The sequence below is a fragment of the Solanum dulcamara genome, chromosome 6 (assembly GCF_947179165.1).
Source record: "Solanum dulcamara chromosome 6, daSolDulc1.2, whole genome shotgun sequence".
NCBI classification, from domain to species: Eukaryota; Viridiplantae; Streptophyta; class Magnoliopsida; order Solanales; family Solanaceae; genus Solanum; species Solanum dulcamara.
Window position 1 is genome coordinate 71,235,240 of NC_077242.1, and position 24,585 is coordinate 71,259,824.

At 36.5% G+C, this 24,585-nt stretch overlaps 1 protein-coding gene across 1 annotated transcript; it reads right to left on the minus strand.

The window, feature by feature from the left end:
• Window positions 1-22,738: 22,738 nt before the first annotated feature.
• LOC129892969 (uncharacterized) lies at window positions 22,739-23,648 on the minus strand. The gene is made up of 2 exons (XM_055968471.1): window positions 23,231-23,648; window positions 22,739-23,118 (listed from the first exon to the last, which is right to left on the minus strand). Exons 1-2 carry the CDS (start codon window positions 23,646-23,648, stop codon window positions 22,739-22,741), a joined length of 798 nt encoding a protein of 265 aa, XP_055824446.1.
• Between the last annotated feature and the right edge of the window lie 937 nt (window positions 23,649-24,585).

Here is a 24,585-nt window from a genome sequence, read left to right on the forward strand (position 1 = left end):
GGTAGGGCCACACGCTCCGTGGTAGATAATATGAAATAAAGGGATCGGGTCACACGCTCCGTGGCAGGATATGTATATTGAGAGGACGGGTCACACGCTCTGTGGCAGGTTATATGTACAAGAATGTCCCTCATAGGTTCCGGACTGTGATTCAGTGAAAGCGTATTGATAGGACAGACATGCATCATTTTATTGCATTGCATCGCATTATTTTTTAGTATTTGTGAATTCGTGATTACCATTTATTGCTTTGTATATGCTGAACTTGACTTGATATAATTCACTTGATGAGACTATTGATGAATATTTGTGGACTGTATTATTATTATTGTGCAAAGTGTAGAGTTGGGCTAGCTTTATGCAGATTGTATTTAAGGAGGTTCGGTTGGGATGACAGGAGTACTTATAACTATTGAGCTTTGCTTAATTTTAGTTGTAAACTTGCTGAGTATCATGTTGTTTGGTACTCACCGCTTGCTTCTACACTTATGTAGGTTGTGAGCTCGGACCTGCTTGATCTCCTAGTATTTCCTACCACATTTGAGGCTATCATTTCGAGTGTTGAGGTAGCTATTACATCCATCTAGCAGACACATCTTACTCTTTTATTATGTTTTAGCCCTATTTTAGATACAAAGACATTGTGATTGTATTTCCTTTCATAGTTCGATAATGTATTAGTGGCTTGTACATGTAAAAACCAGTCTTGGGAGATTTTGAGATTATTTACTTATTTTTGACTAAGTTAAACTTTGCTTTATCGCATTTACTTTGACATTTACTTTTCGTTGGATTTTAGGCTGACTTGTCTCGATGGGTTGAGATGAGTGTCATCACCTTGACAATTTTAACAAATCTCCACCTTAGCAATATTCTCCATTTTCAATTTTCTCTTAAAAACTTTTGATTTTTTCTTCAGCCTGAACTCTTTTAATCTCCACAATATTTTGCATTCCGAGCATGCATATGAACAACTCTGGACAAAAATTCTAAGCTTACTGGGCAATCCTATGGTAAGAAACAAGAAGAATCAAACCTTTATTGAACACACTAGTTTTACCTAACAGTTGTTCTCCCAGAGTTGCATCAGTTGATGCATACTCCCGCCAATTCCTTACAGTGAGCAAACTTGGCAAGCAAAACTATCTTGGACAACATGTTTGCATCGTTATCATTTGTGGTAACCTTTTCGACCTTAACAACTCCCTATTCAATAATATCTCAAATGAAATGAAATCTGACATCAATATGTTTGGTGTGCTCATAAAATCTTTGATTTTTAATCAAATGAATAGCATTTTGACTATCACATCTTAGAGTTGATTCCAGCTGAACCAAACTCAATTCTGCCACCAAACCTTTCAACCAGATAACTTCTTTCACTACCTCTGTTGCTGCTATATATTTTGCCTCTGTTGTAGACAAAGAGATAATCGATTGTAAAGTCAATTTCCAAATAACGGCACTGCCAATTAGAATAAAGATGTATCCAGATGTGGACCTTCTTATATCAAGATCCCCTGCATAGTCAGAATCCACATAACCAAGAACTGAAGTACCTTTACTTTTTTGAAAAGTTAGGTCAACATAAGAAGCTCCTTTGAGATATCTCAATATCCACTTGACAGCTTCCCAATGCATTTTTCCTGGATTGGACATGTACCTGCTTACCACACTTACTGATTGGGAAATATTTGGATGTGTGCATACCATAGCATACATAATGCTACCAACTATGCTAGTATAAGGAACTTTTGACATATGCTCCACCTCATCCTCAGATTGAGGCAGTTGTAACTCTGAAAGCTTAAAATAAGAAGCTAACGGTGTACTTATAGGCTTGCTCATCTGCATATTGAACCTCTCAAGAACCTTTTCGATGACCTCTTCTCTTGAAATCTCCTTTACAAGAATTTTCTTTTCAACTCCCAAATCCTTCATATCAAATTCCTTCTCAACAGATTCTTAAAAATATTTATCTAGATATCAAATGCACTCCTCAAGAATCCATGTGTAGTCATGAATGCATCAAACCTTTTGTACCACTTTCTAGGGGATTGCTTCAAACCATACAAAGACTTCTTTAGTTAGCATACATGATCTTCTTATCCCTCAGCTCGGAAACCTTCAGACTGATCCATATAGATTATCTCTTCTAGATCACCGTGTAAGAAAGAAGTTTTGACATCAAGCTATTGAAGCTCTAAATCAAATTATGCAACCAATTCTAGTAGTATGCGAATTGAGATATGTTTCAAAACTGGAGAGAAGATCTCATTATAGTCAATTCCCCCTTCTGACTGAAACCCTTTGCAACCAATCTCGCCTTGAACCTAGCATCTTCCACTTCTGGAATACCTTCTTTCTTTCTGTAGATCCATTTACATCCAACTGTCTTCTTCCCTTTTGGCATTTCAAATAAGACCCATGTTTCATTTTTGTGAAGAGACTTCATCTCCTCCATCATGACTAACCGCGATTGTGCAGCACCTTTGCAAGAAGTTGCTTCAACATACAAAGAGGGCTCTAGGTCTTTAATCTTTTCTTTTGCTACTATAAACGTGTATGCAATCATATTTGCTTGCTCTATAAGACATTCCAGTTTTTGTATCTACCTTTTGTGTATGGTTCATTAACAACATGTTCTTCAAGATCTGCATATTTTGACTCATCAACTTGAGTCTCTTAATCCTTTTCCTTGGTAAGCTCCACCGGTAGCTCTACCTGCTCATTGTTCTTGTTTCTTAATAACTCCATAGAAATTTTACGAGGATCAAGTATAGAGGATTCATCAAAGGTAACATCTATACTAACTACAAATTTGAGTAAAGACAAACACCAAAGTTTGTACCATTTTACTCCATCTACATACCTTACGAATATGGCCTTTTTAACCCTTGGTTCAAGCTTTTCTTCATTAGCATGATAATAAGCTGGACACCTAAATATTTGTAGGTATGAATAGTTAGAGGGTTCAGCTGACCATACCTCATTCAGAGTCTTAAAGTCAATCGATGATGCTGGAGATCAATTGACAATATAAGAAGCAGTGTGAACTACTTCAACCCAAAATACTTTAGACATTTTAGCTTGTAAGAGCATACAACGAGCCTTCTCAAGAAGAGTTCTGTTCATCCTCTCGGCAACTCCATTCTGCTATGGTTATGCTTGACCATCTTATGTCTTGCGATCCCATAAACCTTGCAGAAATTATTGAACTCTTCACTACAAAACTCTAAGCCATTCTCTATGCAAAGATACTTAATTTTTCTCTCCATTTGATTCTCAACCAAAATCTTCCATTCTTTAAAAGCTTCAAAAGCATCACCTTTTGCCTTTAAGAAACGTACTCAAACCTTTTGTGATAAATTATTAATAAATGTGAGAAGATACCTCTTTTCTCCCTTCGATGGAAGTTGAGAGGGACCCCATAAATCTAAATGGATGTAGTCTAGCACTCTTCCTATCTTGTGCTTGCCAGTGTTGAAACTAACCTTCTTCTACTTCCCTAGGACATAATGCTCACTAAATTCAAGTGTGTTGATCTTCTCATTGTTCAAAAGGTTGCGTTTTCTTAACATCTTCAGTCCTCGTGCGCTCATATGGCCCAGTCTCATGTTCCATAATCTTGCCTTGTCATCATCAGATAATTGCCGTGCTGTAGATGCATTAACAAAGCCAGCAATGGTGCTTCCTGCTAGTGTGTAGAGGCCATCCTCCAGCTTGGCCTGCAGCATGACGAAAGAACCTTTAGCGACCTTCACATTACTTTTTTTCATTCATGTACTTGTAGCCTTGGTTATCCAGAGTACCCAGGGAGATCAAATTCTTCTTCAGATCTGGAACATGACAGACTTCTGTAATAGTCCCCACGATTCTATGATGGTAGCGAACTCGAATTGAACCAATGCCAATTATTTTACAAGTTGCATTATTGCCCATTGTTATGTCGAAAAAAGAGGATTTAAAATTAATTTCAACCTTATAGAGAAAAAATATATTTTAGAAAAGAAAGAGTTGCCACTTAATTTTTTAAAGAAATTAAAAAAACGTAATTTAAAAGATACTAATAGATTTAAGTCTTAAAAATTCAGAGAAAAAGATACGAGATACTTATTTCCACTTTGAGAACGTGTTAAGCATTCAAAGTAACCGCTAACGCGCAGTTATCCGGTGATTTGAAAACTATGATTTTGACTAACTTTGAAAAATTGTGTTTAACAATAATCAAGGCATTATACAATTTGAAAGGATTATAAACTTTAAAACATTTAGGATAATATATAAGAGAAATAGTTTTGGTATGAAAACGATTAAATAAAGGAGGGATAATTTAAATAAATTATTTAAATGAAAACAAATGATCATAAAAATGGCCTCTCTTCAAAGGATTTAATTAAGATAAACTAAACAATCTATGTTAGAATTAACACAAGATAAATAAATATCATCAACTAATTAAATGAGAGTAAAGGCAAGCGAAATAATAGAAGTTAGTGATGCCTAAAAATAATTATTTTAGTTTTATTAAAATATTAAACTACCCCAAATATATACAAATAAAAATATTTAAAAGTGGATGGGAAAAAATATTTATGTACTCATATTCTTCGGATCAGTGCTGGCTTATTAATCGAAAGATAAAAATATAATGTTTTATCGTTTTTCTGCTCGGGTCGAGTTCCATCATGTCCGAAGGGCCTATCTACCCCTACCCCTCCTAGGTTTATTTATTATTATAATCATAAAGCAATCTAAAAGAAATAATAAAAACTAACATCCTAAAAGGTGTCTAACGTCTCAACTTAATAATCAAGAGGCATTCGACGTACTATTAGGGTAGGTTTTAGATTAAATAAAATATAGGCATTCTAATTAGATACATCGTCAAATAAAACAGATAGGACGAACAGTTAGCATATAGAATCTCAAATAAACATCTAGATTAATTAATTAGCATGCTTGAAAACATAGATAAATAGTGGAAAGTCATAAAATTACCGTGTGTGCATACATAATCAGACGTATGTATCATAAATATAAAAACTTGAATAAAATGGAGGCAAATTTTATTATTTAGACATATGAGGGCAATTTAATTACTAAGGTGATTGTAATAAAAGAAGGCTTTTTTTTCAATTTTAGTTATTAACTAAGTGCTTATAAAATCCTATTAACATGATTTTTAGTTAATAACATGCTGAAACTTTATTAAAATACTATAGATATGGTTTCTAAATATATATATTAACATGATAAATATTTATTAAAATCCTATGAACATGACTTCTATACATATTAAAATGCTGAAAATATTAAATTAAACCCTAGGAACATGATGTCTAAATTGGCAAGAATAGATGTCCAATATTTGGGCATGATTAATTATCGAGATTAATTTTAACCTATAAACATGATTTTTGCTTAAAGTAACCTTCTGAAAACCATTCATTACATATTAATAACATGCTAAAATTTAAATATGATTTATAATTACTAAAATATCTATTCAGTTATATAGACATAATTGACTATATGATATTAATTTAAAATCCCATTAACGTGAAATCTAAATGACTAACATGTTGAAAATTTTATTAAATCTTATAGCCATGATTTCTAAACAAAGTATATATTGAAAACATGCATTAAATCCTACAAACGCGATTTCTTTATAATATAACATGATCAAAATATTTATAGTCCTATAGGCATGATTTTCTAGATGATATAATATGTTGAAAATAAATTCAAATCCTATAGGCGTGATATCTAAATAAAGTATATATTGAAAACATTTATTAAATCCTATAGACGTGATTTCTTTATAATATAATATGATGAAAATATTTATAGTCCTATAGGCATACTTTTCTAGATGATATAATATGTTGAAAATAAATTCAAATCTTATAGACATGATATCTATGTGAAATAACAGTCTGAAAATATTTGTAAAGTAAATAATATAATTCAATTGACAAGTCAATTTTTTTAAAAAAAAATCATATGATATCTAACTGGTCAGCATGGTGAAGCTATTATTTAGAGCCTATAAGGATGACACTAAGTAATTAATCAGCAGATCTAAATAATTATAATTTAATAAATTTGAACAAAACAATATAAAAGTTAGACCGATTCATTAGGAGATGTTCAAAACCACTGTAGTAAGATTCATATTTTTTTGCAAAGAATATTTAACTAATGTGATTAAAAATTATATGTAATTGATAAATGATCACACAAACACCTATGAACACGTAAGTTATTATTAAATTCAAACACAACGAAATAGCATGATTTCAATGATTTTGACTAATTAATTCTAGCACAAAGCAAGATCATGATAAAACTAAAATAAATTCAAGTAGCACGTATATTCTCTCCCCTTAGATAGTCTCCCGTGTTAATTCATTATATAGATTGTTTACAACATTATACAAAATCAAATAGAGCAATACTTTATAGAAAGAAATACACATAAAGAGAATAATCTAAATAAATAAATCTTCCGATGTGATTTCCAACCGGGCAAACTCTTCGTGTCTTGAGCTCTAGTTCAAAACCTACTAAGCCATAAAGAAATACAAACGAAATACCAAAGAACAAAATATGCAACAATCATGCAGCTTTCATATAAATAGAAAAGATGATAGCACATACATCTAAAATACAATAGAATAATACACATATAAGGAAGGGTAGGGACTAACCTGGATGCTCTCCATATTTTATTTAACAAGATATCTTATGCAAGAGCTTAAAGTAAAGACTATATAATAAAATAGGAAAAGAATTACTAACTAGTTAGCGGAAGTTTTATCAATATGCAAAAGAAAAACAATAGTAATATCCGAGATTCAAACAAGTAACGAAGTAGCAAAAATAAAAAAAAGAACTTAAGAGCAATGAATATTTTGTTTTAAATCTCTTTGTGTTCTAATGAGTGTGAGGTGTTGAAATAGAAAATGAAAGAATTATGCGTTCTTCTTTTCTTTCTCTATTCTCTGTCTCTCTCTGTGTGTATCTCCCTTAAAATGAAGATGTAGTCTTTATTTTATAATAATCAAAATAATCATGAAGCAGGAAAATCAACAAAAATGGCCTCACCCTTTTCCAAACTTTTTTGTTTATTACGTTCATAAAAGAGCCAATATTTCAAAAAGGAATACCAAATTTTAACAAGAAAATTTGTCAAGATTTTCAACAACCAAATCAATTATTGAGATTTGGTCAAATTTGATCAAGCATTTGTAATGACTCTGAGGGTCATTTTTGAAATATTTGTAAAATAACCATTTTACCCCTCCCTTCAGTTGTCCTAAGTCATTTCTTATTGGTACCGGGTGTTGATTTTTAGAAAATTCTATGAAAAGTTAAGTCTTTAGAAATTTTGAGTTTTCATAAGCTTTAAGTATTAAAAAGTGGTATTTGGGGTCAATCGGAGCTACAGGTCTAGGAACGGAATTCTGTCAATTACAGTAGCTCCAAAATGTCGAAATTGGCTTAGTAGACTTTACAAATCAATTTTGGAGTTGTAACGAAGATTTGAGGCCTTGAATTGAGAATTTGAGGAATTTTAAACCAAGATTTGACTTTGGTCAACATTCTTAGAAAACACGCTGGAATGGAAATTTTGACAACACAGTTAGCTCCGGAGTATTGATTTTAGTCTAGAACGACTTTTGTTTGGTTCTCGAGGCTTCCGGGTTCATTTTAACCCCCTCAGTGGATTTCAATATTCGAAGGTGGGACCCACTTTTTGATGTAACAATCTCTGATGAGAAAGTTAACCGCACCATTGAGTCCCAATTGTCTTTTCCAATCAGATTTCATATATGGTTAGTGTTTTTTTGACTCGGAATGAGTCTGGAGTGTCGAAGCCAAGGATTTGGTAAATTGCTGAAATCTGGTGGTGCGCTGGTGCACCGTATCTGGTGCACCCTCGCCTCTGTTAAAGTAACCAATTTCAGCATTTACTTGGAAATTAGTTTCACTTCATACCTCTATTTCTCCTTCGTTTCAATTTCAAATTTGACGATCTAAAGGTCCAAATTCAAGAGAACTTGGTGGGAAATCTGTTGGTGAGCTCGGAATCTCGAAGGGAGGCTTTGTTTGAGGTAAAACTTCAAATTTAGCAACGGGTTATTACGTTTCCGAGTTAGAATTGTGTTGATCTTTGAGGGACTGGTTTTTGCTCGTTTTGACTCCGATTTGGGTTATTACGGAGGTTATCTTGTGTGGAATTTTGAGGAGAACATTGTAGAGATATCGGAATCTGCTTTTGGCACGTATTTCGAGGTAATAAATTAATTTTTAGCTATAGATTTAGTGATTTTTGGAGTTGTATTTTGTTGGATTTTGAAAGAGTGTATCTTGGTCAATCTAATTCCATTTTGAGTGATTCTTAAGGCTAGATTGTGAGGTTTTTCACAAAGAACGTCATTTTATAATTTGTTTTGATTAGGAGAGTTTCGTTTTTGAGAAATTGACGCGTAAAGAAGCTTCCTTATTTGTTTTCTTAGTTTGAAAATGGGAGAATTGATTGTTTAATCGTCTTGAGTTTTTTTTCTAGTCCGAATTATGTTATAAAATCCGATTTGTGAGCTTGAGGTGACGTTTAAAACCTATTTTGGAGCTCAGATCCAGAATTTTAGATGTGGGTCCTACCTTCTCCATTTTAAAACCCGAAATTAGTCCATCTCCAAAATTATAAAATTAGTGTCTAAACGACCATATGGACATTATGCTTTTATTTTTGATAGCGTGGCAACGTTCCAAGATTGCTCGGAAGGGAAAGGCTCTGGCACTGTAATTTGGAGCTCGCGTGTTTAGTCTACCGGTAGGCTATAATTTATCTTTCTTTAGATTGAGTTGGAATGTGTGAAAGCATGTTGAAATAGTTGAAATTTAGGTTGGGTAGTTGTTTTTTTTTTTTTTAATAAAATTTTTCATCTTATATATATAAAAGTAAACTGATGAGTACAAGGAGGGGGACGTGAAAAGCCTTACCTCCGAAAATAAAATGGAAGATATGTAATGAGAGGACTCCTCTCGACTAGGAAGATCAAGTATAGGAAACTAGTTCTATTCAACTAAGGTACAGAACCTAGCTAAATTGAAGAAAATCAAGTATACCCAATTTCCTTTGCATGGGTCGAGATCGTTCATATCTTCTGTGATGCTCGACTAACGTTTCCGAGAATCCATTTGGGCTTTACATTCTTGGGTCCATATAATAGCTAACATACAAGTTGTTGAAAGTTGTTAAAATTCGGATTTTGCCAAAGAAGAAGAAACCAAGGGGTTCATCGGCTATCTTTTTCAAGGTCGCTCGACTAACGTCTCCGATTCTCCGTTTGGGCTGAAATTTCTTGGGCTCTACAATTGTTGTAGTTGCTGTATTCCTGCAAAATTTGAAGCATTTTTGATGATGTATACTATTTCTCCTCTTGAGATTTACTGTTCTGCCTGCAACTTCAATATCGCTCGACTAACGTCTCCGGTTATCCGTTCGAGCTGAAATTTCTTGGGCTCAACCATCTTTGGGGATGCTAATATCCTGCAAAATTTGGAAGATTTTGGATGTTGCATGATGCATGTTGTTGAGGGATGATGGCTGCTGCTGAGGTTTGTTTCTGGCATCTGCTTCTCCTTAGTTTTGACAATCTTGTTGCAAGGAACAGCTCCTCTTGTTTTTGATCTTGGGATCTTACTGAATCTGTAGAGCTGTATGTCTGCAAGTTGTTCCAATTATCACAGCTGGAGTGTGTTGTGAATCTATACTGATAAACAGACAAACACAGATGGCTCAAGAGGTGCAATTTCAGGTTGGTAGGAGTTGTTGAGAGGTGTTCCTGATGAATGCTTTTGGATTGTTGTAACTGTTGTAATCTTGGAAGAGGTTGGAATGTTGTTCCTGCTGTAGTTTGTAACCTGCACAGAAACAAAAACAAAAGGCAAACTCTGGAAACAATTCTGTCACCCCAAAAGAAGTACTTCCCTTGTGGCTCCTCTTGTTGTTACTGATGTAGAAAATTCCAGGATGTGTAATGTGATGTATCTGCACAGAATAGCAAACAAAAACAAAAAAACAAGAACTTGAATGTGTCCCATGTGTGTTGCAAGGAAACCAGCCTCGGCTTCCAATCAAGATTCCTATACTTGTTAAGCCAAGAAGGAAGAGAAGACAAAATACAAACTACTTTACTCCTTACCTCTAAAGTTAGACTGGTTATTCTAAGAAAATAATAAAGATAGTAATAAGGAAGGGAGATTTTCCTTTTGCCAGGAGTTCTAACTGTGAGATCTTCAAGGTATTTATAGCTATGCATAGACAAAAACCATGTTGAAGTTTGAGTTAGAACCAAAATGGAATGAGTTAGGGAGGTTTCTTGATTCTCTTGAGTTTCTTTCTTCTGAAAGAAGGCATTTCCAGCTTGTCCATCTCAAGGTATGCCTTAGCTTGTTTGGGGAGATCATGCACAGTGAAATAGAGTTCAGGGGATTTGCATTTGTGGCTGTGTTTGGATAAGACATCAGCTGTGTAGTTTGCTTCTCTAAGGATGTGTTTACAACTGAAAGTTTGGAATTGGTTGATGATGTTGTTTAAATTGTCCAGCAGCTCCTTTATTGACCAAGGGGGTTTTGCTTCTTGTTGTAACCACCTGATTAGGAGTTGAGAATCTACCTCTAACTCTACCTGTAAATAACCAAGATGAATACACCAAGATAGACCAAAGATAGCAACCCTGATTTCTGCTTAGTTGTTAGTTCCTTCCCCCAATGGAATTGTATAGGCAAAGATAAGGTCACTATGAGTATTTCTAAGTATTCCTCCTCCACCAATGTTGCCTGGGTTGTTAAGGGCACTACCATCTGTATTTAGCTTTACTATGTGATCACCTGGTTTGATCCAGCATACAGGGGTAATTTTGGTGTTATGGTAGCATTGTTCCACTGAAATGACTAGGTCCTTCCAGTTATTTAGCCATTCAATATAAGGAAAAGCTGTGATGAGCAAGTTAGAGATGTCTTTGTAGACAGAAAATTTGACTCTTGAAAGGTTAGATTTCTTCCCTTCATATTTGGAAGCACATCTATTCTTCCATAAGTTCCAATAAATGAAGACAGGGATTGCTTGTAACAGGAGCTTATGTGCTTCATTCTTGTATTTAGATGTCCACCATCTCATAAGCATATTTCTAAGAGGTGTGTAATCTTTTTTTATGCCCAAAGAATCAGCAAACACCCTCCAAGTATTCTTGGCAAAGGTTCCTGCAACAAAGGTGTGATCTATGGTGTCTTGGCCAGGTCTATCACAATAATGGCACTGAGAGAAGGCTTTGCCAAAGCTGGTTATTTTCTCATTGGTAGGTAATTTCCTTCTAAGAGCTCTCCAAACAAGAAAGGAGCATTTGAAAGGTATTAGTTGGTGCCAAGTATATGCATTCAGCATAGTATTTGTCCTCTTGTCTCTAATGAGCTCCCAGGCAGAAGAACAACTGAACTCCCCATTGGTATTAGGAATCCAGCATGGATGGTCCTGTTTGAGAGGATGGTAGCTGAATTGATTTGCTAAAATGTTAGGAACAAACTGAGGAGGGGCTTTTTGGATAATGAGATCAATATTCCATTGGCCATTAGTTAGAAAAGCTGAAACTTGGGTGTGGTTGTCTTAGGTGTTAGAAATCATGCTTTAGGCTTTTTATTGAGTTTTTCGGGTATTTGGAAGCATGTGTATCTTGTCGTTATTTGTTAGTATTGTAAGGAGAGTTGAATTGTCACGAATCAGCCCCATAGGCCGTGACTGCAGTCCAGCCTGGACCCCCGGTATGCATATAAATCAGGTGTAGTCAAAACCGGTTTGCAAATAATATAATCATGTACAGGAGAATCCCAATGGGTCATAGCATTTTATGTACCTGTAGCCTCTTTCATTTGTGTAAGGGCACAAAAGCCGACACGGCTTCCATAACATATACCTGTAATACATCATGCAGACCCAGCTAAACAAAACTTACACATACAACCCACATATATGTCTACAGACCTCTAAGAGTAGTAACGATATCATATGGCGGGACAAGGCCCCCACCATACCTTTGAATAAATAAATATATACATCAGAGGTTTGCTACCAAAACTCAGCTCCGAATCAATGGAGCTTCTTTTAACTTGCTGGGTGGAATCCTGAGCTAGTGGACTCCCAAAACCTGTGTCTGCACCTGCGGGCATGAAATGCAGCCCCTCGAAGAAAGGGGGGTCAGTACGATACATGTACTGAGTATATAAAGCATACAACATCATAATTCAGACAACACTGAAATTGGGATGCAGGATACAAGTATAACAGTTAATAAAGCACTATACCTGCGTCTTACAAAATAGAGTCATATCTACCCTCATCAACCCTGTACCCGGCTCGCTAGGGGCTCGATGGTACAAAAACATCATCTATCATGATAGGCATATGTATGCTTTTAGCGCTGTGGAACGTACAGTCCAATCTATGTATAACACAAGTACCTGTCGAGGAACGACGGCCCGATCCATATATCATGTTATAATAATGATAATGTCGAGGTATGACGGCCCGATCCGTATAATGCATAATAGAGCCGAGGTACGACGGCCCGATCCGTATACATGCATATCATATAACAACGTCGAGGAACAACGGCCCGATCCATATATAATGTAATATGCATATACATACATGTACGAATCATCAGCATATCAAATATCCCTCAACCATTATCATAAAGTATGCCCAAGAAACCCCTAGGTGTAGGAGCTTACACCTCCAATCACTATTCAGCCTATAGAAGGCTCGAGGGTCATAGTTTAACTAGTTTAAGGCCTTTAACATTTAGGAGTGAGTACAAGTCCTGAGTCACATCCAGAGCCTATAAATGGAACTGTCTCTAACTCATATCGTACATCGTTTCACTTACATTAAGCCATTTCAAGGAAGAGGGAGGGGTAGGCTTCACGTGTATTACTTTTCTATCACGTAAAAGGCTTACAAGACCATAACTCAACCCATCGCGGGAGTTCTAACATCAAGAAGTGAATAAAATTAATGAATCATGCTCGGGATTCTACGAATGGGACTATCTCCACATTACATATACCAACCACTTATGGCTAAGACATGCCAAAAGAAAAGAAGATAAGCTTTACATACTTATGCCAAAAATATGCCAAAAGAAAGCTTCACATACCTCTGGTCGACTGCTTTTAGCCCGGCATGTCTCGTCGTCCTCTAAACCTATTTAACACGAAGGTAATACTAATATTAGTAACCTTCAACTTTCCATCTTCCAAATCCACAACCAAGCACCCATAGGAACCAACTCCTTATTCTCTTTTCTCGACTAGTCTCGACTAGTTTATTAACTAGTTAAGAAGTTAACGGAATTCGGGCAGCATCTCCTCTATAACTTGCCCTATCCGAATTCCCAATTCTATCCCTAATCACTACAGCCAACCAACAACAATAACCTGCAACTCATATACACATAAAACATGGCAACATTATACAACATAGGCTCCAAACAACTTTCTTAACATTACGATATTAAAATAGGGTCTTTAGCCTTTATTTCGTAAAACCTTTAATCGTGCGGAGAGGAGGGTCGTGTGGCTGAAACCAGCAGCTCCCCCACCTTATTTAGAACATATTTAGACCCTGAAACACGCACCACACAACCAGCAGAAACCTCCACACACATAACGCCTCATTTCGATTACAATTCCACTATGACAACTTCAATTTTACATTGTCTTTAACGTCAAACATTTCTATCGTGTTTTTACATTTCCAGCAACTTAAACGACATATAATACCCTTCTTAAAAACACCATAAACTCCAAATTGAAAGGAGAAACCTTACCTTACCCGAAATTGGCCAAAACTCGCCAAAGTTGTCAAAACGTGAATTCTGCGCAGCTTACTGTCTCGTATTGTCTCTTAGTTTCGAAGGGGTAATTGACGGAAACAGGATTTGTGGACTCAAGGAAAGTTGTAGACATGTGTCTCAAGGTCGCATACCATTTCGAATCATCCCTACAGCAATTTTGTACAAAGAGATATGCCCAAAATACCAACAGCAGTCTGTGTAGGATTTCCAAAACGAAATCTGGGCAGCACCTACCCCATACTTCATCACCCTTTTTCGAGCTGATAAAAGAAAAACTGGGTTGTAGAGTCTAAACGAAAGTTATAGCCCTATGAAATATCTTTCCAAAAAATCTTGAATCACTTGAAACGGAGCTATACAGAAGGAGTTATGATAGTATTAGTAACAGCAGTCCTCTTTAAAAACGGGTTCTTCAATCCGTGGCTGCCTAGCTTTCTCTCTTTCTCTCACGTTTTCTCTCAACTTCCTTGGCTGATTTTTGGATAATGAACAAGTTAAGAGTCACATAATACATATATATACACCTTTTTAGAATGTGCCACATGGCAGCCCCCTAGGGTGACACGTGGCATCTGCCTAGGGTGCCACCTCGACTTATTCGGCCAGTCACATGCTGCCATGTGGCAGTGTGGGTCCCACCTAGGTGTGTCATCTACTTGCTTGTCACCTGCCTGCTTGTCACCTGCTTGCTTTGCTTTCATAAGTTCGGAAACTAGTTTTTGCTCCCTTTCGTAGGTTTGTCATCTCACTTTATTTTAAGATCCTATGTAATCCGTGCTATGTAGGCTTGGTATGTCCTCCAGTAGCTCAAGTATATAAGACTTTTACATTTATAACTTACGTAGTTAAATCGAGTCCTATGACTCGTTACTTGGGCTCCAATTCCTTCCGGATTCTTATGACTGCATCTCCAACCTTCTCTAGTATGAGGTATCACATTCTCCCTCCTTTAGAGTCGTTTGATAGTGTCGTAGTGTATCCGCGCATGATAACTTTTAAGAAACTTAGTAGCCTTCCCAGGAACTTAAAAAGCTTAAGAAGCGTTCTAAGGTACCAAAGTACGGGGTGTAACATGAATGAGCATGTTGTTGATACTGTGGAGTATGTTAGCCTTAGTATAGGATGTAAACATGCTTTAGATGCCCTGGCGTTGCTCCGATGAACTTAGATCTTTGTAGAATGGTGTAGCGGGCTAGTGCCTAGTAATTGTCCTTAGCTAGGCGATACCCTTGATCTTAATAACACCTTCATCCATAACTCGGTATAACCATGACTTCGAGATGCATCGATACTACTAAATTTCATGATCTTTTGGCTTCGTCTTCGATTCAAGTTTTGGCAGCATATGTGTTGACATATTGGAGAGGAGATTCTCGGTACTGTTGTTGTCTAGTTGGAAAGGAGAATATTCGATATCAGGGGATGAATTATCTGTGAGCATCCGGGTACCCAGTCCCAGCCTCCGTTCTGAATTATCGTAGAGCATCTGGGTACCCAACCCTGGCCTCTGCCAGCTTGCTAGTATAACAAGTATCTGGGTACCCAGTCCTGGACTTGATCATATCGATGTGTTACGATGAGCATCCGGGTATCCATTCCTAGCCTCGACCGCACTGATATATTATGGCGAGCATTCGGGTACCCAGTCCCGACCTTATCCACGTTAGACATTCGGGCGAGCATCTGGGTCCCAGTCCTAGCCTCACCCCTAAGGTACCCCTAGTTCATTGACTCTTGGAGATTCTAGGTTTGAAAATGATACAGTACTTCGATTCCTGACATCGCATATTCTTGGTTCCCAACCTTGGTAGTTGTAGCTATTTTGTGTACTTAGCGAGCTTATGGGGGTTAATCCGGATTTTTATTTAACTTGCACACGAGTGTCTCGGCTGGACTTACGGGAGTCCAGTTGGGTATAGTTTGCTATAATTCTCATAAATAGTACACTTTTCCCTTGTGATGCTTATGTTGATTCTTATTTAGGCTTATTCCTCTTTTTCATATTATTTTCACCTTTTCTGCTCAATCGGCCTATGATACCTACTGGGTATCTGTTGTTTTGATACTTATACTATACTCTGCATCTACTTTCGTGATGCAGGATCGAGCACCAGCTACTATCGTGGATAAATTGAGCCTATTGCAGTCAGCATCAGAGACTAGGGTGACCACTTGACGTTTTTTGATTATTTTTGTCTCCTTCAGTATAGATGACCCATCTTTTGCTTTTTTGAGACTAGCCATTTGTTGTATATATATGTCCGGTATACTTTCGGAACTTGTCCTCGTCTTTTATTTTGTAGCATCTTTATACTTATGACTTCCAGATTTTGAAAGAGATCTTTAGTTGTTTATATCATATTTTGGTTTACTTCCGCTTATTCATTCTGCTTTCTTTTATAATTTGTCATTCTTGTTTAGTTTTTATCCTCAAACCCATTACTTGACATTTCGGGTTTACGGATTGGCCTATCTACTAGTGGGATATAGTAGGTGCCATCATGACCTGAGGAAAATCGGGTCGTGACAAGTTGGTATCAGAGCCCCAAGTTCATTTGTCTCATTTGTATAGAGCTAACGTCTAGTAGAGTCTCGCGGATGGGTGCGGAGACGTCCGTAACTTATCTTCGAGAGGCTGTAGGATGTCATTAGGAATGTTCTCTATGTTGTATCATTTCATGCAGTGTTGTGTCTTATTGATTTCTTGTAATCTCATTTGTTCCACTCTTTCATAGGGATGGTTCGTATGCATCGTACCACTAGTCGTGATGACGCCCCAAGGCCTAGAAAGCCTAGAGGCCGGCCTCATGGGATAGATAGGGGAGTAGCACCAACTCTCGACCCGAAGATAGAGACGGAGCTAGTAATGGAGCATCAAGATGCTCTTATTACTCCTTAGCCAGAGGGACCACCACCACCAGCACTGCCCCCAGCCGCACCAATTATGACCCCAGCACTGCAGGCAACGATTGTGCAGCTCCTCACGGTTATTGGGGTTGTACCACAGGCCCCGACCCCTATAGCGGGCATACCAGCATTGCGGGATCTGCCTGCCCAGCCAACACCTGAGATTCAACCGCCTCTACCAATTGTTTCACCCTCATTAGCAGTTCTAGAGGGTGTGATGTCAATACAAGATCAGAAGATGTTAGGGGTATTTCAGAGGCTATCACCCTCGACATTTTTTAGAGCCATTGACGAGGATGTCATGGAGTTCTTGACTACCTGTTAGGAGCAGCTCCATTCCTTGGGCCTTGTAGAGTCCAAAGGCGCCGACTTCACTGCGCAGCAGTTCAGAGGGGCAACAAGAAAGTGGTGGCGCTCTTATTTTCAATCCAGGCCAGCTGGGTCACCACCATTGACATGGGCCCAATTCTTAGAGGCTTTCCAGACTCGATACATTCCTAGGAGTGTTAGGGACCGACTCCAGGATCAGTTTACTTGGTTGGAGTAGTTGCCATTATGACCTGAGGAAAATCAAGTCGAGACAAGCATTATTTTAAAATTTGGTGAAAAAAGTCAGAAAAACAGCTAACAAAATCCCAAAAATCATGCCAAGAGGGACCCATTATCAATAATTGTAGAAGAAATTATGCAACTCAATTTAGAGAAAAATAATTAATTATAGGAAATATCATGCTCAAAATTTCCATAAGCAATCTAAAAAATTAATGTTCACCAAAGAAAATATGTAATGAGATTTACCATAATAAGACGGGTAACAATCTATCCAGACTAAATAAGGTAACAAGAATCAATTTAGAGAATTAAATATGTAAACTTAAGCAAACAAAATAATCAGTCACCATCTTAATAATTAAAATACAATACTAAGAAAATTATAGTAATTAATTTAGAGATCACCGAATTTGAAGAGTAATTACTAAACTAATCAAGTTATATAATAATTAAGCTAAATACATAATTTAATCTAATTTTGACAAACTGTTGAATCAATCAAGAGAATGAAGTATGACAAAGATCCACAAATAATCAATTTCCTATCCAACTTATTAAAAATGCCCAAACAACAACAACTCTAATAGTACCAAATTAATAAAAAAATATATCAAATTAACATAAGTAACAAAGCAAATTTAAAGCCATTTATTTCAATATTTGATATTTTCACATTGAGGAACTAAAATGCGTAAGAGTCTTAATCATAATCATAGGAAAGTTAGGAACTCGTTCAAACCTAAAAGATGAGGTGCTAATAAAATTAAAAGAAACGAACCCAGATGGATAACAAAACAAACCTTGAAGTTTCCAATCGATCCAGATAGACCGCGGATATCATTATTACTGACTGAGTTGCTGCTCAGTGGCTGAATAGGACGGTCTTTATCACTGGAGCTCGCTGATGGAGCGTGGTCAACGGAGAAGAGTTGCGAGGAGGAGGCATCATTGGTTGAGGGATGTGGGGTGTTTGCAGGTGGTTCACCAGTGAGTGGGAGAGGAGTATATGGGTGGCGTTGGTGAGGTGGGCTGCTGGACAGTGGAGATGGTCCAGCAACGTGTGGGATGGTGTTGATTTATGGAGAGAAGAGTTTGAGGAGGAGGAGGAGATAGTAGCGGAGGGAGAGGTGGCGATTGCTGCAGGAAGAGGAGAAGCAACAACAACGAAGGGAGATAGAGATGGAGGTGTAGCGGAGAGATGGAGAAAAAGAGAAAGAGAGAGGAGAAGCGACGGGTTGATGGTTTCCATCGGCGATAGACGACCATCTTTTTGAGGTTCGCCGGAGATGGGAGAACAGAGGACGAGGAGATTCATTGGAGAATGTTTGAGAGAAGAGAGAGGTGAGGGACCTCAACCGATCTTTGCCGGTGGAGGAGCGACGAAGAGATGAGAGTGAGGGTGTGGGCGGTGTATTGTGTCTTCTCTTCTCTTTGGAGAAGATGAAGAGTAGAGAGAGAGAGAGAGTCAAAAAAATGGAAAGAATATTCTTAGGGTTTAGGTGTGGGTAGTTGAAAATAGGTAAGAATAATAAGAGTTGTAATCTTAGCCGTTCATCAATTTTGATGAGCAGTGGGATTGGATCTTGATATTTAATGAAGATGAAATGGATGGGTGTGATTAAAGGACGAATTTAAGATTTGAATTTGGTTCATATTGAATTTTATTTAGGCTAAAATTAAAATTAATCGAATAAAAAGGACTATGCTTAAAAAAATAGAGAAAAATTGAATAGATTGCTATCTAATTAATAACGATAATATATTTATTGAATAAGTAGTAATAAAATTTTTATACATAAAGTAACTACTTATGTATGTACTATGTAAATATATGTATATATACATATAACGTACGTATGTATATACTATGTACTAAAATAGATGTATAATATATACTAACATAATTAAGTAAAGATATAATAAACTTAATTAAGTAATAATCTTTTATATGCATATGCATATAAGATGTATTAAAATAGTAAGTAATATATATATAATAAACTTAATTAAGCAATATTTTACATAGAAAAAAAATACACACATATACATAATATATACTAAATAGACACGTAAAAATATTTGAACTTATGAAGCTTGTTATTTAAAAAATAAAAATAATAAAGATAATAGTTATAGTATTAATAAATAGTAAAAATATTATAAATTATGAATGTCAAAATATACGATTTATTGGTTAAACTAAATATAAACTCACTTACTTAATAAAGAAATATTTTTTTGAGAAATGTTTGCCTATTAAGAAAGCAATCCGAAAAGTAGTTATAGGTTGGTCAAAAATTGGGTGTCAACAACTGTCACTTTCTTTGAGTAGGATCGATGAAAGAGGTACCGACCACATCTTCCTCTTTTTGAAAGGAGATTTGGTACGGACATTGGGAAATATGGCCGAACCCCGGCATTGGGTTTCTATATATCTTAGGCTACATGAGAACTTAGACCGTTTGTAGTTCAAGACACTTGATTTGGTGCATGATTTTTGAAAGAATACAAAAGTTATCCTAGTGTCGAATTATGGAGAAAACAGAATGCTCGAGAATGAGATGAGGAAGTTTGTTGGAGTACAGTCGAGTTTTCAACAGCGAGCACTCCTATATATCCCTAAATTTGGGAATCTGACTGCTTGTAGTTTAACTCAATCGGTTGAAAAGGAAATCTACTATGCTAAGATAATCTTCGATTGGGAGGAGTGACAAATGAATCGAGTATGAAAAAGAGGCTTTCAACCTCTTAGCCATGAATGTGACGCGCTTCACACCCATAATTAAGAAATTACACGGACAAAATTTCCAAAGATCTTGGTGTATTTTCACTCAGATTGAGGAGTTGCTTTCGGTGACAAGTTGAAGTTTTTCGGAGCGAAATTGAAGCTAATAAACTCTAAGATACCACATGCCTTCTGATAGGGGTGTGGTTTGATTGTGGTGGAATTTTTTCTTCAGTTCGTATCCCAATTTGCTGCTAAGAAAAGTTCCACATTGTGCTGCATTCTTTTTGATGTAGTCCGCACGTGTGGTTTAATTGAGAATTCATTTTTTTGGATGCTCTCAACAAAGACTAAGATAAAACTCATTTGTATAAAAATGTAACTCAAATAAAAGGGTAGCATCGTTACTATGTTGGCATGTCAACCTATTCAGATTTTGACGTATAACAAATAAAATATATTTCCTAAGTTCATGTGATATATAATATATTTCTCGAATGCCCATTTTTTTCAATATTTATGCAATATGCGATGATTTAATATGATGCAATATGATGATGAATTGATATGATGCAATATGATGATGGCCTTTTGGCATGGTATGATAATGGCCCTCTTGGCAATGTTATAAAAATGATGGTGGCCTTCTCGGCAATGATATGATAATGATGATGACCCCCTCGGAAATGATATGATAATGATCCTTTCGACAATGATATGATAATGATGATGGCCCTCTCGGCAATGATATGATAATGGCCCTCTTGGCAATTACCATTTTCGGTAATAAAATATGAATGACCCTCTTCACAATTACCACTTCTGATAATATAAAATGAATGACCCTCTTGGCATTGATAATGATAATGATGATGATGTCCTATTGATAGGGTGGTCATGCTTCATTGATAGGGATGATGATTGACATCCTTCAGACATCTATATTTGATCGATTTTTGACATGATAGCGAATATTTTGGCTAGCTGCACTTCAAACCCTCTACGGTATTTATGCGACTTATGTATGCCTATCAAACGTCTTTGACGCTGAAAAATATAATTTAACGTCATTATAGACGCTTGCATTCTTTGAAAGTAGCTCTTTCGCCTGTTTTTATACTCAAAAGGAGACAAGTAATAGACACATTGTCGTTCTAACTAATGTCTGACCAAAATTCTTAAGGAAATTTCTTGAAAATGTGTACAAAGTGCCTGATCACTTCGACATTAGTGTGCGAATATCACGCTCATTTTCAAACACTTTATATTAGTTGTGGCTCATGGTTTGTTGGAGATTTGAATGAGGCATTGTTACTCGTATTTTGAACGTCTTCTTTTCGTCTAATGAATTCTAATGACTTTCCTTTTTTTCACGAAAAATTATCACTTTTGAAAACTCTTTGTTCTTTTGACTTATTTGTACTTGCTGAACTGGGATATGATGATCCTTTATAAATTTGCATCTACAGTAAATTTGTTAGTTTTGACTGAATTGATCTGTGTTGAATTCTCCATTTGTTTGCTCCTTGTCTTGCTATCTTCGATTGTTTGCTCTGATTCCCCACGTCTTGGTCGACATAAGACGAAAATATATTTATGCAAAAAGTATTTGATGTATTATAAGATTTTAAGAAAGATGAGTTTTTGAAAAGCAATTTGGAAAGAGTAACTTCCAGATGTTATGTCACGCATAGCTTAGATGAACATCCTTGGTTCAAAACTTTAAGCATGTCTGATAGCTGGTTAGGAGAATTCTGAGAACTCCTGAGGGTTGAAGTTAAAAAGTCCTGACATAGCTGAAAATTTTTGTAGTTAACTCTGAACTCTGATGGTGCTGGAGATTGTTGAGTTTGACAATAAACTTCTAATAATTTTGGGGATCATTTGAATTTAGTCTTGAACTTTAGAAGCTGACCAAAACCTTCAGATGATGCTGAAGATCATTTGTAGTTAGCTTTAAATTTTTGATCATGTTGAAAATATTCAAAACTGCCTTTAACGTGTGATACAACTAGAAATTTTTTTGAGGTCATCCTCAAAAAATTCTGTCCCAGTTAGATGTCTTAGTGAATATCAAACTACCAATAAGAGATTTGTAGAATTTTTGAGACCCTATCAAAAATTCTATCCCAATTGCTTTTTCTGATGCACCTCAATTTTGACTCTTATGTAAAAGATCTTCTTTGAAATTTTTAAGTCCTTCTCAAAAATTCTATCCCAGTTTCTATTATAAAATAGAGAACTTACGGAAGACATGAACGAACTGTTGTGGTGCCTACGTATTTCGTTGAGGCAGAAATCAGGTCAAACGCAGTTCCCCTCTTGGGAGATAAATGAGAAATGGGAGATTTTAATAGGAAAATGACTGAGGCCGACATAGGCCGCCTACATATCTCATTCTTGAAAATTCACCTCAGACGTAGTTCAAACACCAAAAAAGATATTAAAAAAAGATAAAGGGGCGACCAAAGATGACATAGCCCGCCAACGTATCTCATTCTTAAGAATTCAGGTCAGACATAGTTCATTAAAAAGAGGAGGGTTAATTTAAAACAAACAAGCATAGAAATGATTACAAGCAAACGACACAATTACAGGTAAAGTGATAAAAGAAAACTCTGAACCTTCAAACGTAGTATCTCTTGACGGCATCTGAGTTGATTGGTTTCGGCCACTCTTGGCCATCCATTTTGGAAGATATTAAGGCACCTCTAAATAACACTTTGCGAACCATGTATGGTCTTTGCCAATTTGGCGCGAACTTTCCTTTATACAAATCTTGATGTGGAAAAATGCGTTTGAGAACCAATTGACCAACTTCAAACGTTTTTGGTCTCACTCGATTGTTAAAAGCACGAATCATTCTTTGTTGGTACAATTGACCATGGTAAACAACAGTTATTCTCTTTTCATCAGTCAAAGCCAAATGTTCAATTCGATCACGAACCCAATCAGCATTGCTCAATTCAGCTTCTTGAATGATTCTCAACGAAGGTATTTCAACTTCTTGAATGTTCAATTCAATCACGAACCCAATTAGCGTTGCTCAATGCTACAATTGATGTTCTGGTAGTCTTTCGATAACCTAACAAAGCATATGACAACATCTCATGCCAACCTCTGTGATTGTCAATCATTTTCCTCAAGATCTTTTTGATGTTCTTGTTCGCAGCTTCTACGGCTTCATTCATTTGAGGATGATACACGGTTGAGTTTTGGTGATTAATCTTGAATTGCTCACATATCTCTTCCATCAAATGACTATTGAAATTTGCTCCATTATCGGTAATGATGGAATCTGGCATTCCAAATCTACATATCAAATTGTTATGGACGAAGTCTGCTACTACCTTCTTCGTAACTGATTTATACGAGGCTTCTTCCACCCACTTGGTGAAGTAGTCAATCGCAACTAGAATGAACCTATGTTTATTAGAGGCAGCTGGCTCTATTGAACCAGTGATATCCATACCCCAAGCCACAAATGTCCAAGGAGAACTCATAGCACTGAGTTCTCGAATCAAATCACCGTACATACTTACAACAATCATGCTCCATAATCATCCAAAAATAACTGGCTCGAAGGATCTTCTTCGCCAAGGTAAGCCCATTCATATGAGTTCCACAAACTCTAAGTGAATTTGTTCGAGAAGCTTCATAACATCAATGGTATCGACACATCTCAGAAGTCCCATGTCTGAAGTCCTACTATAAAGGGTTTCTCCACTTGGAAAGAAATTGTTAGACATTGACATATTGCTTTCTTCTGATTGAAAGTCGCATTATCTGGATAAGTTTTGGTTTTTAGATACTTCTTTATGTCAAAATACCATGGCCTTCCATCTGGTTCTGCTTCTACATGCGAACAGTGAGTGGGTTGTTCTTTCAAATATATGTCTAGAGGGCCAATGTAACTTGTATCCGGATGTTTGATCATTGAGGAAATAGTAGCAAGAGCGTCAGCAAATTCATTCTGTAACCTTGGAATATGCCTAAATTCGACCTTGCGGAACCTTTTACACAACCTTTGAACTAACTTCACGTACGGTGCAATCTTCAAATTCTTTACGGCCCATTTACCTTGAACCTAATGAATCAGCAAATTTGAATCTCCGATTATCAGCAACTCTTGAATGTCTTTATCGATAGCCATATTTAGACCCATGATACATGCTTCATACTCCGCCATGTTGTTCTTGTAACGAAATCAGAGTTTGGTCACCATAGGATAATGTTGGCCAGATTTTGATATTAAGACTTCTCCAATTCCATTTCCTTCATGATTCACCGCCCCATCAAAAAATACCCTCCAACCAGGGTATACCTCAGAGATATCTTCTCCTACAAATGATACCTCTTCTTTGGGAAAATAAGTTCTGAGCGGTTCATACACTTCATGTACTAGATTTTCTGTGAGATGGTCAGCTAAGGCTTGTGCTTTTATCGCCTTGTGGGTCACAAACACAATATCGA

What these genes read in the sequence shown, in the direction of transcription:
- LOC129892969 (XM_055968471.1), bottom strand. Translation starts at nt 23,648, where the DNA reads ATGTACGGTGATTTGATTCGAGAACTCAGTGCTATGAGTTCTCCTTGG. An exon ending in AATGATTGACAATCACAGAG is followed by an intron (nt 23,119 to 23,230) that starts GTTGGCATGAGA and finishes TGAACATTCAAG; the next exon opens with AAGTTGAAATACCTTCGTTG.